The sequence below is a fragment of the Motacilla alba genome, chromosome 2, assembly GCF_015832195.1.
Source record: "Motacilla alba alba isolate MOTALB_02 chromosome 2, Motacilla_alba_V1.0_pri, whole genome shotgun sequence".
Classification (NCBI taxonomy): Eukaryota; Metazoa; Chordata; class Aves; order Passeriformes; family Motacillidae; genus Motacilla; species Motacilla alba.
The window spans coordinates 7,477,369-7,496,386 of NC_052017.1; the positions used below are offsets into that span (position 1 = coordinate 7,477,369).

At 42.0% G+C, this 19,018-nt stretch overlaps 1 protein-coding gene across 6 annotated transcripts in view; it reads left to right on the forward strand.

Annotated features, from left to right (window-relative positions):
- Positions 1-18,535, forward strand: part of DPP6 (dipeptidyl peptidase like 6) — a 542,989-nt gene extending 524,454 nt beyond the window's left edge. For 5 of the 6 annotated variants that reach the window (XM_038127465.1, XM_038127466.1, XM_038127467.1 and 2 more), the window contains exons 17-26: positions 3,284-3,331; positions 6,477-6,575; positions 8,931-9,000; positions 10,694-10,888; positions 11,856-11,910; positions 12,777-12,882; positions 13,715-13,773; positions 15,053-15,125; positions 15,225-15,298; positions 16,281-16,427. In XM_038127465.1, the coding sequence (XP_037983393.1) occupies positions 3,284-3,331; positions 6,477-6,575; positions 8,931-9,000; positions 10,694-10,888; positions 11,856-11,910; positions 12,777-12,882; positions 13,715-13,773; positions 15,053-15,125; positions 15,225-15,298; positions 16,281-16,427 (926 nt within the window). Of the gene's footprint in view, positions 1-3,283; positions 3,332-6,476; positions 6,576-8,930; positions 9,001-10,693; positions 10,889-11,855; positions 11,911-12,776; positions 12,883-13,714; positions 13,774-15,052; positions 15,126-15,224; positions 15,299-16,280 lie in introns of all 6 variants that reach the window. The other variant, XM_038127462.1, reaches the window with a different exon arrangement.
- The last annotated feature ends 483 nt before the right edge of the window (positions 18,536-19,018 follow it).

Sequence of the window (19,018 nt, forward strand, 5' to 3'; positions counted from 1 at the left end):
CCCATCAAAGCCCCTTTGGACGGGCTCTGGAGGAAGGAGACACGGAGCAGGGGATGTCCTCACCCTGCTTCTGTCAGCTCCCAGCAGCTCCTTGAACAAATTAGGTTTCCCTCTCAGATCCACACATGACAGTGGATGGCATTTAGCAGATGGCATGTGTAATGGGACTGTCACACCAACACAGGTTTAAAAATAGAGCTGGGGAGGCAGTTAATGAATATACAATTCTCCTTTCAAGGAATTCTTTCTGTCCCTGTCAGGCATTAGGCACTCAGCTTGTGAGTGTTGAAAGACTTCTGATGTGTGTGTATTAAAAGACACAGTCTAGCATGTAACTGGGTTGTTTTACTTTAAAAACTGGCATTGAAATAAGCAATTTATGTCATTCTTGAAAAAGTGACTTTTTCTTCTTGATGACTTTCAGCCTGCTCACAAGTGAAATGCACTCTCTAGCTGGAGTGTTATCACTGAGAATATTTAATATTGAGTAATCCTTTCCACAGAGATGATTCTACTCTGTAGTTGTCTGTCTTTATTGTTTTTCCTTGTTTGTTAAAAAAAATAAAAATTAAGAAAGTAAAAAATCTACTTTTTCAAGGAGACTTGTTAATTTTTAATTACTTTTTTAAATTTCATATTACCTCAAACTGAATATCTTTACATACAACTTTGCTTAAGAACATTGATTTGGGGAGATGACACAGTAACAAAAGCAGTAGTTAGTAGAGAGAGACTAACACAATACACAATACATGTAACTTTCTAAACTACATACTAGAATTCCTCTTTATTTAATAGCTTCTCCCAGCTTTTTCTGTGCCAACAACAAAAAAAAAAAAAAAGGAAAAATATATTAGAAAATAAAAGTATTATATGCATTGTATTTCTCTCTTTATCCCTTTCTTTTTGTTGACATTTTGGTGTTAATTAAAGGACTGCTCTAGCTCCAACTGAAGCCACTTGGGAGTATTCCTTTTATTTTCAGTGATGATTTTATCATGTCCATGTTTATTATGCTTGCTGCTTTTCCAGCAGTCTGGCTTCTGGGACTGCAGGGAAAAAGCAGGGCAGATTTATAAGTAAATATGGTCAGCATATCAATGTATATCAGTAGGAGAAAGGTAAATTCAGCTAATTCCTGGTGAGTAAACCTGTTTTCCTTAGTGCGTGATAATTCACCTTCCTGCATTTAAAAAATGGTGCTAGTCAAAGAATGGGAGTAGATTCTTGATTCCAAGGAAATAAAATCAGGTTGCCATATTAGTCAGCTTAAATATAAATAAAATCTTTTCCTGCCTTTTCTCTGTATAGGTAAGGTCTGGATGAAACACTCTGCCTTTAATGGGATGTGGGTTCTTGGCAGCACAGGGAAAACCACTGACACAATTATAGTACCTTAAAGCTTTTCTTGCTCTCAAGAACTTACTTCATGCACCAAACCAGTGTTGATACCTCTGTATCTGTGAACCAGGCTCACAGGAACCTGTTCTTGCTGCCCTTTGTGTGCACACTCCCAGTTACGGCATTTCAGGGAAATTTTCTCAGCCAGCCCTGCACCAATTGCCATTGCACAAGTGATGATCCCACAGGATTTGCTTGTAGGTTGAAGGGCTTCAGAAGGCAACTTAAAAGAGTTGAAATCTCAGTCAATGTCAGTCTCTTAAAGCTGTCTTACTTTTGAAGCTTAAAGAACGTTGGGTTTTTTGATATTCAGTGTTCAGTTTTGGGTCCCTCACAACAAGAAAGACATTGAGGTGCTGGAACCTGTCCAGGGAAGGGCAACAGAGGTGGGGAAGGGTCTGGAGCACAAGTCCTGTGAGGAGCAGCTGAGGGAGCTGGGGGTGTTTAGGAGAAGAAGAAACTCAGGGGGATCTTACCACTCTACAACCTATTGAAAGGAAGGTGCAGCCAGGTGGGGTGGATCTCTCCTACCAAGGAATAGTGATAGGGCAAGAGGAAATGGCCTCAAGTTTCACCTGGGGAGGTTTAGACTGGTTATTATGAAAAATTGCTTCTCCAAAATGTTTCCCAAGCATCGAACAGCCTGGCCAGGGAAGTGGTGGAGCCACTCAGCCTCCACCACTCCTGGATGTATTTAAAAGACAAGTAAATGTGGCACTGAGGGACATGGTTTAGTGGTGGGCTTGGCAGTGCTGGGTTAATGGTTGAACTCGATCAGAGGTGTTTTCCAACCTAGATGATTCCACGGGTCGCTGATTCTGATATCTTCCCACACACACAACATGGGAGCCTCCTGGCCCTGTTGCTGGGATCTTTGTTGGGCACACAGTTTCCCCCAGCTGCTCACACTTGGTGCTGTTGTACCACTTTACATCGTGGGGAAAGGGAAGGAAAGTAAGATATCCACTGTCTCTGAGGAGAAGAATTCACCATTTCATCACTGCAGGGCCACTTTCACCATCCTGAGCAGTACTGCCAGGCTCAAGGAAAAATCTACAAACAGGCACGGGAGCAACATGTGAGTGGCTGTCCTGGGTCAGCCCACTTTGGCCCAGTGTCCTGTCTCCAAGAGCAGTCACCAGATGGCAACTGAAAAACAAAGAGAAGCTGACAACCATAAAATGAGCTTGATCTCATGTGCCATCCCATTTTTCCATCAGCCACTTGATGGCTTTCTGAACAAGAAGATGAACCCAGATCACTGTGCTAAGGACTAAAGCACCCTGCAGCATCCTGTGCTTAAAATTGTGGCATCCTGAGTGCTGCAGCATCTCGTGGCAGTGAATTGTGTGGTTCACTCATGTACACTGCACAGTAATGATAATCCTCTTTGTATAACAATGACTGATTTCAATAGCCAAATGTTGCATTTTTAAGACAGAATATGTGGCCCTTTTTAGTGTGAGAGGCAAGCTGGTGTTTAATTCATTAAGAGAAAATAATATGCAAAACAGCAATATTTATCCATAGCATACAAAATGTAAATGCTTTGTGCTGTGATGTTTGGGTGTCATTAGAATAATTTTAAAGGCAAGTGATTTAATTGTGTTTGTGCTAATTATAATGTTTACAAATTAGGGGAAGATGCATTTAGTGGTCTGTTGGGAAAGAGCTTTGAAATCTCACATGTCTTTGAGTCTACAGTACTGTCATCTAGTCATAAACTCTTTCTAACACCAGTGTGATTTGCTTTTTAGATTACTCTTGCGTGAAAAGCGAGTCTCAAGAGCCTTCAGCTCCATGGAATTCAAAACCAGGTTCACGTGTGTGTGTTTGTGTTTTGACAGAAATTTAACCAAGTTCTTTTCTTCTCCTTTTCAAGGTCCCCGTGTCCCGATGGTGACTGTTCACAACACAACAGATGCACAAAGTAAGAATGGGCTTGAGCTTTGCAACTCTTCAGAGAAAAGCAGCCAGGCAGGACAGTGAGATGTAGCTGCTCTTTGCTAAACTTACACTCCTGGGGACCCCAGACTCTGCCTGAATGCAAGTCTTCTGCAAGGCAGAGGGACTTGCAGAGCTGTTGTACTGCCATCACAACAGCTGCTGTTTGGGGTGAAAAGACTGGTTGGGGCATGTTTGTTACCATTTTTTTTATTTTCTCAAAAAAAATACATAATTCAAATCTCTCTTTTTGTTAGTCTTCCTCTGATTTTGTTTTGCATCCCATATATAAGAAATAAGATAAGATAAATAAAAGAAATATTTAGCCTAATCTGTGGTTTTAATAAAGCCACTCTGATATGAATTATCAGAGATAATGCAGAGGAGGGAGCCTCACAAGCGGTGCCTCTGCCTGGTTCCCAGATCTGTCCATGGAGATTGTAGCATTTATTGTTTGGTAAAGCTTTGTCATGCTAATGATTTGCATCTACATCAGTGCAAAGCTGGAATCATTCCAAAAACAGGTTTCTTCCCTCAAAATATTTGGCACTCTCTGTAGCCATTAGCAGACTGGCAATGTAGAGTCCAAAAAGCCATGGAGCTTCTGAGGTTCCACTCTGGCAGAGTGTGGCACTGAGTCTCTCGTGAAACCAAGATTTATCTGCTTCCATCATTTTGATGGGAAAACATCATCTTTCATTTTGACAAAGAATTTAGCCCAGCCTTAACTGCAGTTAGGAACTTCAGGCCCTGATGTGACCAAAAATAAAGCAACATCTTTATTTTATTTCTACCTGCTTTATACACAGTCAATATCAGTTTATCAAGTATAAGTTTTACTTATCTGCATTTACAGCAACTCACTGCTCTTGTCTCAAAAGAAAAGAAAAAGAGAACAAGCAAACCAAGAAATTTGGCACTCGTACTAAAGATTTACTGTGAAATACTGACCTGCTTTCTTTCCCACTGGAGGTAGTGAGTGTCACAGGAAAGGCTTTTGGCACAAGAAGTGTCAGATCCTTCTTCTTCCTAGCAGAGCCAGAGGTTGGTAGTGTCCCCCCCAAGGATAACCCCAGATCAGCCCAGCTGATGCCAACAAGGCCCTTCGGTCAGGACAGTTTCTTCACCCTGATCTGCAGCTCCAAAGTCACTTTCTTTCTCCACCACTTTAAATAAAACACCTGAATTTTACCGTAGACATGGAGGTGTCTGAGTGGCTGTACCAGCATGGGATAGTGCCCTCATGAGTGGTGCTATGCCCTCCTGGACAGTTTTATAAAATACTTTTAGGTGAATACGATGGCAGACAATATAAAATAGAAACAGTAAATGAAAGGCTTAGAAACTAAAACAAACCACACCAGGACTAGTTTTACTTTGACATATGCATATGGGTAGCATCTATGACACGGAGAACTCAATCTGCTCATGGGCAGAACACATCCTCCACTGAAATTCATGATATTCTGCTTACAATTACCATTCCTCCTGGTTCTTTTCTTTTTTCCCCCCTCATTCTTTTGCTTTTGAGTAAAGGGCAACTGACAGTTGCGTGTTACTGAATTTGCTTATTTAATATGAGCACATTACTCTATAAAAGGGAGTCTGCCTCTGTATTCTGCAATAATCTGATAATAGTGAGTTGCACTGAATATTAGAGAATGCTTACATTTAATTAAGCAATGACCATTTGTACTCCACAGACTCAAGCTCCCTGTGGTCCTAAAGCAAAAAGGAAAGTCCTTTAGGAGATATGCCAATCTTTTTATTTCCTCCAGTCTTCCTGGCTTTCTGTGAATGCAATTATATGAACAAATAAAAGGGCTTGACTAAATTCCCCTACGTGGCCAGCCCCATTCTGCTGATAAAGCTACTTGTGTGTGCCATAATTAAATGAGAATCTTAATATTTAACTAAACATAATAGGCTGTTGCTTTGCCACTTTTGTGGGGGCTGTGGCTTTGATAAAGAGCCAGGCTTTGCAGAAGCAGGGCGAATAGTCACTGAACCAATATACTACTGCTGAAAGATCTCTGAAATATATTAACTGGGAAGGGCAAGGTTTTGTTTGCCTGCCCAGCAGGGAAGGGCAGTGAGATGATCAGGTATGATCAGGTACCACAAGTGTTATTTGAGGAGTAGGGGTTACATATAATATTATCAGTGAGTCTCAAAAGGGAAGTTACAGTCAGTGACACACACAATGGATGTGAAATCTCCTACTCTTCTTGGGTTCAAGGTGGCAGAGATAATGCCCTGAATCCCCCTGGTTCACATCCAGACTGATGTCAGGGGAATAAGCACTCCCTACACCAGGATTCCCTCACCCCAGCCCTTGAACACCCCCTCCACGGGGCTCAGGAGCTTTGTCCACACATTGAGACATTTCCCACCATGTAAGACACTCAGCCTGAGGTGTCCCCTAAAGAGGGGCCCTTTCCCTGCCAGCTGGGAAGGATTTATTCTTTCTGGTGCTGGAGGGGGCTGCTTTTTCTAGAAGAGGTTCAGCAGGTAGAACACATGGCCAGGATGAGAGGATACAGGTTAAATCCTAGGAAGGAGGAAGGAATTCTCTATTTGTAACCCAGAGAGTCCTTGGGTCAGACACACAAGCAAAATGAAAAATTTTTGAAACACTCCAAAAGTCAAGACTGCTGCAAAACCTGACCTTGCAGGTTTATGTGGGCTTTGTCCACTCTCCTGTGCCCATGGCTTTCCTTCCCATGGATTTTATCTTGCACAGCAGTACAACTTTGGCTGAAGCCCTCCATAGTCTCCTCCCCTTCCTATTTATTATCTATAATTTGGGCACAGCCTTGAGGTCCTTTTCATTTGAGATGTCTCTTGGCATGCTGGGTGGATGTCTGGCTGGGGCCCATGGTAGTGTCCCAACACAGCAGGTCACCTTCCCACCTCCTGCAAATCAGCTGAATGTCACTGATTTCAGGACTATATCTTTTTGCCAATGCAGAACTTGGAAGGGGTTTCAAACATTTAAGTGAATTAGACTTCTGTGAGGACTAGAAGGAAATCCATTTGTAAGGAAACTTGTTTTGTATATATCAAGGTGACTATAAAATGTTAAAATGCATTTTCACAAAAGTTTTGTGATCTTGTCCTTCTTCTTTCAGAAATTTTTGAGCTGGAGGTAAATGAAAATGTGCAGCTGGCTGTAAATGACAGGCAAATGCCTAAGGTAGAATACATGGAAATCAAGATAGATGATTACAGTAAGTAGCACCTTTCTTCTCACTTATTTTTCTCTTTCACTGCTGTAGCTGTGAAATGATACAGCCATCCTGACTAGACTGGCAGGAGGAAAAATGACTTTGACTCTCAATAAACTCACACAGTTTACAAAGCACTCTCCTGGAATGTGCTACATAAGGAGGTTATTACAGAGGCAGAATTTGATGAGAATTCAGCTGAAGAAAGGCAAAATGATAGGGTTGGATTTTTTTTTTTTCCTCTTAAAACTTTCTCTGTGAAGAAAAAGCCACTCTAGGAAATGACACAGTGAGGTGCCCCATTGTTGGAAGCTTTTGCCCTGGGTGTGTGTGTGTCATTTGAAATGGGTTTGGAGTGGGATAATGTGTGTGCTTGCTGCCTACAGCTGTGGCTGCCTCTCAGTGCACAATCTGAGCTGCAGTGAAAGAAGATGGCTCTTGAATGACTGCCCTTTGGAGGCACTCAGGATTCTTCGAAAAAGCCATGATTTGGGAGGGTTAAAAAAAAATAAATAAATAACCCACACACTTTATGAGGAAAGACAAAGGAGATTTCACCTGAAGTAAAGAAAGCAGACTCTCAGAGCAGTTTGCACCTGCAGCTGGTGTGTTGTTTCTACCACTTGCATAATCATTCCCCACACACACACACACACACATATATATATACAGATATATATATATACAGATATATATATATATTTATATATACACACACACACATATATATATATATGAGAAAAGCCTGGTGACCAACAGCCAAAGTGTAAGCCTGTCTCTGTAGTTGTACCTGAAGCAATCTAAAGAAACCTCTCCTGTGGTTGTGAGCAGACACCTTCCCCATATTGGGAAAATCCAGGTACTTAGAGATGCACAAAGGCTCCCCAAAATCCCAGCCTGCATGTATGGTGGCAACTCTAGAACAAAACCCCAAAGACCCTGGGTTCAAAGTGTGGCCCAGAATGTTTCCCATGCCAGGAAGGAGTGTGTTTCTCAGGCCACAGGCAGTGAACTGAAGCAGCGAGCTGTGCTGGGGGCAGGTTACTGATTGCAGCCATTTCCAGGTGTTATAAAATGTGAAACAAAGGCTGAGAGATGGTTGTCATTTGGAAAGGATAACAATGGCCCTAAAATGTTCTGTTTGCCACATAGGCATGAGGAATATAAACCAGTGAATAAAATAACAGGAACAGATGTGCACTTCCAAGTTTTATGGACAGGAAAGGATGGATAAAGAACCCATATTTCCCCCATGAGCCAGCTCATGTGAGACTTGCAGTTTATTAGGGATAACTCAGCTTGGTACTAAATTTTTTAAATACAGGCCTCATTGCAATTCTTCCCCAAACATAACCAAAAATATACTTGTGTGTATATATAAATACAAACTGGCCACTCTGCTGTGCCATCCCTGTGTTTCCAAAGCTTTGGGCTGAGCCTTGGGAACACTGCACGTAGCACTTTGTAATATTTAAAGTCAAGCCATGGCCTTTTTGGCTGTCCCTGGGCCATTGATCCAATTTGCAGCTATTAGCATTCAGATGGAATAACTAATTAGGCAGAGTGTCAGGCAACGATTGCAAAGCAAACCTCTTAAACCGTGCTGCTAATCTGTGTATTAATCTACTGAAAATGCTCCTAATACCGATTTAATTGCTGAGCCTTTGCTAATCTAGATTGTAGTTAACACTTCAAAAACAAATGTGCTGTCGTTGATGCAGAGAGTGTTTTTATGGAGGCAGTTTTGGCTGCTGAAACAAAGCCACAGAAATGACATTCAGTTAGAAGCTTTAGTGATCACACCCCTCTTTCAGGTTGGTTCTGTACCAGTAGAACTTGGGCTTCAGCACCTTTGCATCCCATTTGCAACAAAATTTAACCCTTTGGAAGTTAGGATTAAAATAGTTGTTTCTCCCTCGGTCCTCACACCATTATAGCAAAATAATTCTATTTCTCCCCCAGCCACCATACTTAATTGGGTTTTAAATTACCATTTTCATTGCCAATTTCGCTCCTTCTCTGCTGCCCTGAAATATTGATTTCTGTCTGCGTCACTCATCCAGCTGCCAAAAAAGGAAAATTGTAGCTATTGACAGATGTTAATTGAACGCTGTAAAAGTGATGCATGACTGAGCAGCTTGCGCTGCACTCCCCATTTAAATTTCTTGTCACCTCAGCTATCACAATGTGGGTCTTTGGCAACATCTGTGTTTCTAAGGTGATATTTACCACAGCCTCTGTAGAAAAGCCATTTTGCTTCTACTTCTCTGTGGCCAGAAGACCAGAAAAATCTTCTGGAATCATGTCAGCATTCCCATACCAAAGATATGTTGTTAATTGTTCTTATTTTTTGCTTAGGGTTGCCAATGCAGATCTTAAAGCCAGCAACCTTTGCAGACACCGCTCACTACCCCTTGCTTTTGGTTGTGTAAGTTCTCTTGTCCTTTTAGTTCATATTATCAGGGCAGCTTGGCCACGGTCAGAAACCTTTAATATATGTTTTGTACAAGGAATGCCAGAGTCCAGCACATTGGTTCCTACCCCATCTCACTTCCCAGCTGGGAGAGGCCGGGTGTACATCCCTTCCTTCCCATGTTTGAGCCAAGGTTTTCAGCTCTCAGGAGGGCACCCTGATGAAATCCTGCAGGGTAAATTTGGGATTTTGGGAAGGTGTTTCATGCACACTTCAATCACTTGTGGGGCATAAATGGGAGGAGGAGGAATGCAAGAGGTATTTTAGCTTCCTGTCCCTGTGCTTAGGGCACCCACCTTGTGATTAACAGGAAATTTTAGAGTGGAATTCAGTCAGCCTTACTAGAGCTTAAATTTTAGGTGCCCTCATGCAGAAATCATTCTCTTTTAAGTGCTGGTGTTCGCTGAAGTGACAGTAAAGAGAGAGCTGGAAACCTTTGAATATCTCCACAAAGTTAGCATTTACATTAAATAGGTAGGTTTTCCTCCTGGCAGGCAGAGCAGATGAGTATTTCTTTATGCAACATTTAGTAACAATAATACACATTAGCGAGTGGGGTTTTTGGCAATTTGGAAAGAAACTGCAGGAGGGAATTCACTGACCTTGGAAGAACCCGTTTGGCCCTGGCTGCATCCCAGTGCATCACTTGCTGCCTGCCAGGGAACACCCCATGAGAGAAAAGCCTCATGCAGGGGGGATGAATGCCTGGTGAATGCCTGTGCCGCCCTGCACAGCTCTCCATGAAGGACAAAGCCACTGCAGGGAGCGGGTTGTTACATCATGGAATTACTGCAGAGGAAACATGCTTCATTACCAAAGTGCTGAAGGAAGATTGGCTCTCATCAAGCACCCAGCACTTGATTAGGCTGCCCCTGGAGCTGGGTGGGCCAGGGTCTCACTTGGATAAATGCAAATGACTCGAGTCACATGTGCATTGAAGTCCTGCAGTGAAGAGCCAGATGTCTCTGAGAACCCCAAAAATGACAAAAAAAAACAAGTGGATAAAATTGCCAGTGGCTCTACAGCAATCCCAGACTAAAATTATTGCTTAAAGTCATCATCATCATCATCCTTTGTTTTCTCTGAGCTGCCTGGCTGAAGTAGGGTCTGTGTTTCTCAAGATGGTTCCCCTGTACAGGATCAGATCCTAAGCAGAAGGATGAAGAGGAGGTCTTGCCCACTCCTTTCCCTTTCTCAATTTTGAGCCAAACTGGGCATTATTAAGCTGCTTTTTATAACTTCAGAAGAGTCCTTTCCCTCTGTACTTGTGAGGAAGTGATGACAGAACCACATCAGCAGAAATTAAAAAAGAACTTTGGGGAATGTAGAAAACAGATCTGCATTAGAGCAGGCATAAAAAGGGAAAACTCAACTGACACCTGGTTACTCACAGGAGGAGTCCTGACCAGTTAGAGATGTGCTTGCTGGTGTGGTTCAAACCTCAGAGGGAGGAAAATCCAACCCGCAGCTTCCACCCAGCCACAAAACCCACCCCACACAATCATCCTCCTGCACGCCATCCTTGCAGAAACCTGTGTTCCCTTGCCCTGCCCGATGGGGCTTTGGGTGCCCATCCCACAGCAATCCCACGGCCCTGGGGAGGGCGTTTGGTGCCATTGCCTGTCCTTGATGCCCGTTTCTGTTCCAGAGATGGCACACCTGGCAGCCAGATCGTCACGGAGAGGTTCGAGGTGACGTGGGAGAGCGTCATGGTCAGCTCCCACAACGCCATCGTGCTCAAGTTCGACGGCCGCGGCAGCGGCTTCCAGGGCGCCAAGCTGCTGCACGAGGTCAAGAGGAGGCTGGGCCTGCTGGAAGAGAAGGATCAGCTGGAAGCTGTCCGGTGAATGGCACTGTTATTGAAGGAATTCATTCATTACAATAATTACCCAAGAGTCATTAGTCCTGGTCGCTTTAATGGTGTGTAGGGTAGAGCGAGGAGATGGGAGGAAGGGACGACGTTGTACAATCACAACTGCGTGTGAGAGGGAGCTCATGCCAACCAGAGCAGAGGGAGAAAAACAAGCCTTAAACAGAGCTAAATTAGAGCACACTTATCTGTATCACATGCTCAAAGCCTATTTATTTTTAGCTCTGTACAGTCATACAGCTACAAACAAGCATGTTTGAATATCTGTTCCTACATTAATCTTTTGCTTGCCTGGTAGTTGGAAAAAATCCGTCTTTAAATCCTTAAACTTTTTTAACAGAATAACCAGGGCAAAACCCTAAATGTCAAGTCTCGTCATATTGTTAGATTTATTCTGCACATAATCACGTTAAAACCACTATCAGAGTATTGCAATAGCTGTGCAATAGCTTATTATGACTTCCAGAGGTAGTGCAGGATATTTGTTGCCATTGCTTGGTCAAATTCAGCACATGAGGTTGTAAGATTAAATCAGAGATCCATGTGAAAGCAGCTTGGCATGATTTAGATTGTCTGTGTCAAGGGGAAAGGGCTTTAAACTGAAAAGGGGCAGGTTTAGATTAGACATTGAGAAGAAATTCTTAACTGAGAGGGTGTAAGACCTGGCACAGCCTGCTCAGAGAAGCTGTGTGTGCCCCAGCCCTGGAAGCGTCCAAGGCCAGGTTGGATGGGGCTTGGAGTAACCTGGAGTAGTGGAAGGTGTCCTTGACCAGGGCAGAGAAATTAGAACTGGATGAGCTTTAAGGTCCCTTTCAACTCAAACCATTCTATGATATTTTCCTGGGGCCAGTTTAATTTAAAGCTGATTAAAATTACACTGGTTTTGCTCTTGAAGGGAAAAATATTTTTAACCCATTGCTTTTCCTCTTTCATGTTCTAGGACAATGCTGCAAGAGCATTTCATTGATAAAACGAGAGTCGGTGTGTTTGGGAAGGTAATGTTGTGACATTGCTCCTCTGTGCTGTCCCAGCTGGCTGATATGGCTAAACAGCTGAGTCAAACCCTGATTTATTGAATATATCAGGGTGACTTTTTATTATTATTTGTTTCTGGGATTGACTGCACCTTGCTCAGTGCTGTTAAAGGTGGAGGCTTTCATTTCACCAATGTAGTCATCAATGACTTCTTTTAAATTAACTTCCAAGCACAAAATGTGACTGTTGCTCAGAAAACATCATCAGATAGTTCATTATTTTTTCCCATTGCAAACGTTCATTGCATTTTCACCTTGTCTCCTAAAGCCTGTGGGAACGTGGGTACATCTAACTCATGTGTTCAACAACCCTGTGGATTTCTGAGGCTGATTTGCCGTGTGTGCCTGGCTGGGAAACAGCCGCTGTAAAGTACACATAGTTTGAGATGAGAGTGGGACTGTGAGTAGAAATTGTTTACTTGAGAGACAAGGGCTTGGAGTGGGAGAGGAGAGCTGCACATAGAGCAGCATCTCTGCAGGGAATTGTTAACAGGCTGGCAGCAGACGCTGAAATTGTGGTGCTCATTTTAAGTAGAGAAGGTCTGAGGTAAACATTTTGGAGAGGTAACAGATCTGGTTAGAGCTACATCCATAAAGTGAGATGAAAAAAGCCAGCTCTTGGGCACACCACCCTCCTGCCTTCAGGAGGGTGCCAGCCACGTCACCTGGGAGTTGTCCCTTGGTTTGTGTTTCTCCAGGGCAAGGTGCTACAGGCTCTGTAATGGCCAAGCATTTGCTGCAAGGTCTCAGCTGCCCTGTTTCTGTACCCGAAAGCAGCAGTGCCTCCCAGCAGGGTCACTGACACCCCTGTCCTGTTTCTGTTTCAGGATTATGGTGGTTACCTCAGCACTTACATGCTTCCAGCTGGTGAAGACAACCAGGTGTTCACCTGCGGAGCTGCTCTTTCCCCAGTGACAGACTTCAGACTATATGGTAAATCCCATTCCTCAGCCAACAGACCCCCCCTGCTGACCCCAAGTGATGCTTCTTCCCTATCTTTTCCCACTTGCCATCTTTCCTTCCCAAGATCCTGTTTAGTTTATATTCTGTGTCTTTTTAGGAGTAACCATAAACCCTTTTTTCCCCACTAAAGCAATTTAGCTGCACCAGTGGGAGCAGCCATGGTAGTTAGAGCAATCAAATCACTTTAGTACTCCTTTTAAATAAAGGAGAATTGTCTTTAAACCCCTCCAGCCTTTGCCACCAACCACCCCCTCTGCCTTGAACATGTTTCCTTCCTGCCTGAAGCACCCATCCATGCAAGCTGAGCTCCAGTCTGCCTGGCCCATCCTGCCTCTGACCACAGCCCTGCCCTGCACATGGTGGTCCTTTCTCTCAGGGATAGCAGTTCCCTTTGCACTTAGTGCCAGTGAAAATCAGGGGGCTGCCAGGGAAGTCAGTGGTGTTCAGCCAGACTTCAGGAGCTGTACAGTTATCCCTGAGACCAAAGGGAACTTCTGCTGATGGAGAAGGCCCTGTGTGAAAGGAGAAAGGGACACAATGTGATAGAGCTCTTCAATCTCAATTACATTAACAAAGAAAAGAAAAAAGGTTTTTCTGTGACTTATTTTGAGACCAGAAGTCCATGGTGACAATGACAGACTGTGGTATCACACATATCCTTAGTGCATTTTCAAAAACTCTTAGAAATGCATCCTCTATAATTAAGGCTATGTCAGAAAATAAGGTGTTTTTTGCTATAGTTGACTCAGAAGCACCAGTGTATTCATGACTGAAAGTGATATTTTCATTTTTTCTCTTCAAGCTTCAGCCTTTTCTGAAAGATACTTGGGCTTGCACGGGGTTGATAACAGAGCATACGAGGTAACTGCCTGGACACTGCATTTCCCTGATAAAATGTGAACTGGGTCTGAACTCCCCCTCCATATGCTCTCCTTTGGGGAGGAAGCAAGGTTATGCAAGAGGGACTCACTATTGAAGCTCTGAAGGTGTCCTTCAGCCTGCTTACTGCTTTTCTTGTCTTAATAGTAATCATGGATAAAGTTTTTATTGATTAGCCCTCGTGTCTGCCTCTCTAAATTGGGTAAATACAGTTTTAGAGATTGAAGGAGCTGAGTGACTCAAATGTGCCCAAGAGGACACAATGTCATGACCTCCTGGAAAGTTCTTGCCAATGATCTTGCCACTTTGATTCTCTCTGAGGTAAACAAATTCAAGTGAAACTCAGCTTGACTTTCTCAAACTTTGTTATATTTCAGATAGGCAGAACTCTGTGCCAGAACTGAGCAGGACATGGAAAAGGAAACACAGCACCAGTTAATAAAGACATTGTTTAATACACATGATGGGATCAATTGGATCCTGTGCTGAAATTACTTGGAGGCAAAGCCTGATAAATAATAGTCACACAAACAAAATTGGTTATAGAGAAAATCTAGTTCAGCTTCCAAGCCTTGTTTCCAGCCAGAAGACATGAAGGTAGCAAAGGTCTGGCACTGTTCTCACAGAGAAAGCAGATTCCACCCTGTGTCCTCACAAGGGAAGATTTGTCCTGGCTACCTAAACTCTGAGCTCATTGTCTCTCAGAATTTGCAGTCACAATCTCTACATTAGTGCAAACACTTTTTGTTCTTTTAGAAACAGTTTGTATTTATATTCCCTTGTGCATCTGAAAGACAGCTGAGGACTAAGATCTTCTCAACAGAGGACACTTGAATTTCATATCAGATCATCCCCCAAGCTGCCAGAACTCATTGAGGTTGGCTTTCAAAACACACCAAAGTCCCTCCAGACCCATGAAGTGTTCTTAGGCATAGGCACCTGGGCACACTTTTCATCAGAGTTTTTGATTCACTTTGGTATTTTCCATGTATTCTACAGTTCAGGCTTTTATTGAACATTATCAGAACAGAGGAGGGTCTCTGACGTGTTCCTGCTGCTGACACTGCCCTGCCAGCACAGGGTGGGGATCTATTTTACCTCTAGATTTATCAAAGTATGTGCTGTGAGAATGTGCTGTGCTGGTGTCTGCTTGTTATTCTGGTGATAAAGTATTAAATGGAAATAAGCACTCCTATTGCCTCCATATAAATTGCTAATTTTAACAATTTTTTTAAACTTATTGCAACCTTTACCTTCACAGATCAGCAAATTATCACACAGAGTCTCATTACTAAAGGACCAGACATTTTTGATCATTCATGCTACTGCTGATGGTAAGTTAGCCCATCATTTGAGCTCATTATATATTTGTGATAGCTTTGATTTTTGTTAATTAAATTTGTCTCTTTAATGATTGCAATCTGTTTTTACAGAAAAAATCCATTTTCAGCATACTACAGACCTTATCACACACCTAATTAGGGCAAAGGCTAATTACAGCTTGCAGGTACAGTATATGTTTCTTTTTTTCTATTTGAACAGTTATTTCCCTATTTGAACTCAAGCTGCTGTTATGAAGCAAGGTCTGAAAAACCACTTGCTAACTCAGCCTGGCAGTAAAAGTAGCCCTAGCACATCACATGTTTCTATTAGTCCCACGCTTATGTGACAGCAGTGTTTTGGTCTGGACAGTTGTAGAACAATTATTGAATTACAGTAAATTAGCTTGTGAGAGGCATTTCCCTACGGAATTTCTGCATGTTGACTTTCTTTGGGAGCAACAGAACAAATTCAGGATGAATTTTAGGGAAACCGGGTTTTAAATAAATCAACCAGAAAAGTAACAAAGATGTATGTCACCTCAATCTGACATCCCACTGGGAATGGCACAGCACCACTTTCCACCAAATTATATCTCTCTTCCCCTGAATGGTCCATGTCTAAGCCATTAAATCTTTCAACATGAACCCACCCTAGCATCCCTGCCTCGACAACCCATCTTGCATTTCTTTAAGTTACCTGCTCCATTTCAATGAAAAGTTGAGTTGAAATTATTTAATTTCTGGCTTCACAATTTTCTTTTGCAATTTAATTACTTCTTCAGCAATATTTATTAATTTTTATACTTAATGGCGTTTTTGCTTTAGAACCCTCATTTTAGTCAGCATAACCTAGTGCCATTTCTCTCCAAAACTGCAATTTTTTTGATTTTCACAAGGAAAGTGTAGGCTGGTTCTTCTTAGACTGAACTTGTTCAGAACATAATTAAATGGAAAATCCTGCATCCCAAAAAGGTTCCTTGTGAAGGAAGATGCCAGTCTGCACTCAGAGCACTGTGGTGCCCAAATTACCCTGGGCTCAGGAGCATCCATGGGAAGCCCTGTGGTGCTGAGGAGATGCAGTGGGTTTGCAGCTCCAGCTGCAGGTGTGGGTGGTCAGTCCTGAGAATTTCAGCTCTAAAAGGTGTGGTTTTACCTGTTTCTTTGCAGATCTACCCTGATCAAAGCCATTACTTCAGCAATGCAGCATTTGAGCAGCACTTGTACCAGTCCATTGTCAACTTCTTTGTGGAGTGTTTCCAGGTTCCAGACAAACTCCCACTGGCCCCACTGAAAGAGGAGGAGGAGGATGATTAACCCTACTTGTCCGTGCTAAGCACAAGGCAGATCTCTCTGACAATATGCAACTGGATCATTTTCCTGAAGAAAGAAATGTTGTTAGCATGTATTAAAAAAAAACAAAACAAAACAAAAGAAACTGAAAGCAGCTCCTCTGCTTTACTTGACAGCAACTCCTTCCTAAATGGAAGAACATTAAGCATGGTGAACTCAGCAGAAACTGCTGTCTGAAATAAATCCATCACAACCAACATCTTTTTCTTTGGTTGGGTTTTTTTTTCTTTTTTTCTTCTTTTTTTTTTTTTTTTTTTTTTGTTTGCCACAAAATGACTTCTAGAATGAAAATGGTAAGACGTTGAACTTGAAGGAACACCCCAAGAAACCACGCTGAGGACTGGAAGATTTGATGTCTCTTTGCAGTCAAGCAGTCAAACAGTAGCAGTGAAATCCATCATCCACATTAAGGTTGCTATAGTTAGCATCACACTGTGTCAGAACAAAAAATCTAATCTAATACATGGAGAAGATTATAGCACAATTATTTTGAAGGATACAGATTCATGCACTTGCCTGCTCTTTTCCATCTTCAGGAGGTTTGTCATTGCTACAGGATGCACAAACCCAGTTGTGCAAAATATCACTCAAGCTACACTGATCTTTACCTCCCTGTAATTATTTGTTAATTCTGTATGGCTTTTACTTCTGTTGTTCATTGGGTCTCATGCTTACCTTATTAGCTTCTCAGCTTGTTCTGGATGGGGAAAAAAATTAAATTAATTAACCAACTCACTTTAGACCTCAGGGGTCTAATGAGGCAATGGGACTTGAACTACCCAGACATTTAAAAGTCTATTGGAATCAAGCAAAGAAAAACTCACTCTTGAGTTCCCAAAATAGCTCTTGCCAGCAAGATTGAGTATTTTCTTTGGCAGCCTTGAAAAATATGCACATAAATAAGCTAAATCAGCTTATATTGAGATTTTTTTTTTGCAATGTAGAAAAATATGCGACAGTCATGATTATTCTTTCTCTTTCTTTAGAGTTGGAACAAATGGTTGGCAACCTGCTAGGGAACAGCTAGGTGAGGCTGTGGTACAGGAATTTGTACCAGAGACCTCACACATCATCTTATAAAGCCATTTAAACAGAGACAACGTGCAGAGATTTATTGCACATGCTGTCTGTGGCTTAGTTTTATTCCAGGTCAATGATTAGCATATTCCAAACACATTTAATTGTCTCTTCTGTTCACACTAGTTTTGACAACCATAAAAGGAAAAAAAAAGGAGGATTTTTTGTTTTAAAAGGTCTAATTGTTCATTTGAGCGGTGGAAAGCAACTTTTAAAACTCCTAGTGAAAACACTCAGCTTTCAGAAAGGAATCCAAGCTCCATCCACTTCCATGTACTGCGCCATAGGAATTTTGACAGTGTCGCTCCTTGTAAAATATTCTGACCAAATGTACAGCCAGTATTAATACTGTATATTTCATTTTGTTGTATATAAAGGAATGTAAGTCAGCTCTTTGTCAGATCCCCAATCCAATATTAGTCTTGTGTTCGACATGCATGCGGTAACACTTCTTTGCTGGTCAGGACTCCTTAGAAGCACTAGCTTGGAAATATAACAATTAATGTAATTTCTTTTCTTCTTTTAACAGCTTGAATGTCAACGCCGGTTCCTACTTTTTACATAGTACTGTGGGCAAACTCACATCCTGACAGCAATGATGATGTTTCCATTGTGTTCTTTAGTGTGTCTTTTTTCTTACCTTTATTTTAAGCTTTGAATGTTGGTTGTACTTTGACCATCATGAAAAAAATATATTGATAAACCACAGGAATTACCTAGTTTGGTTGGGATTATCTCCTTTAATTTACAGTGCATCGACATTGTGTGAACAAGAACTACGGTGTAAATCTGCTTTATCTGGCAAAATGCCAAATAGACCATGAGAATGCTGCGTGTCCAGATTTTGCTACGCTGAACAGGCTCGAGAGCCTGAAATGAACTTGAACTGAGAAACGTAAAAATCTGCTCTGTCCACAATCTTTTTGTAGAAAGAACTTTAGGATGTGGCATGGTAGTGTTTGTTCATTCATGGAATAAAACATTATTTTACCACCCTGGTTGCTACTGCTGTTATTTTGTGTTAAGTTATTAAGTAAGCATTAAGATTCTGGAAGTGCTGTTTCTGGTTGAATTGAGCCCAAACTGGCACATGTTGATTTGCTGCACATCATCAGTGCCAGGATGTTGTCCCATCAGCTGGCACCCACTTGGCCAAACCAGAATTAGAAGAAGAGAAGTTTAATATTTCAAAGCAAAACCAAGAAATTATTGAGGACACTAATTCCATTCTTTTTTTCCAGCAGATCAGGAAACAAGAAAATGGAGCACTGGGACAGGAAAGGCCAGGTTGCAACAGTACAGAATAGCTTTGCTGTTATTTTGTTTAATTATCTAAATGCAACTATCATTTTTTTATTGTCCAAACAAATCAAGCTTGTACTCTCAGCTCCCTGCCATATCTGGATGCCATAATGTTCAGCTGTGGCATCCCAAAGAGGAAGAGAACTAATGAGCAGTGCCCTACTAATTCAGAAGGA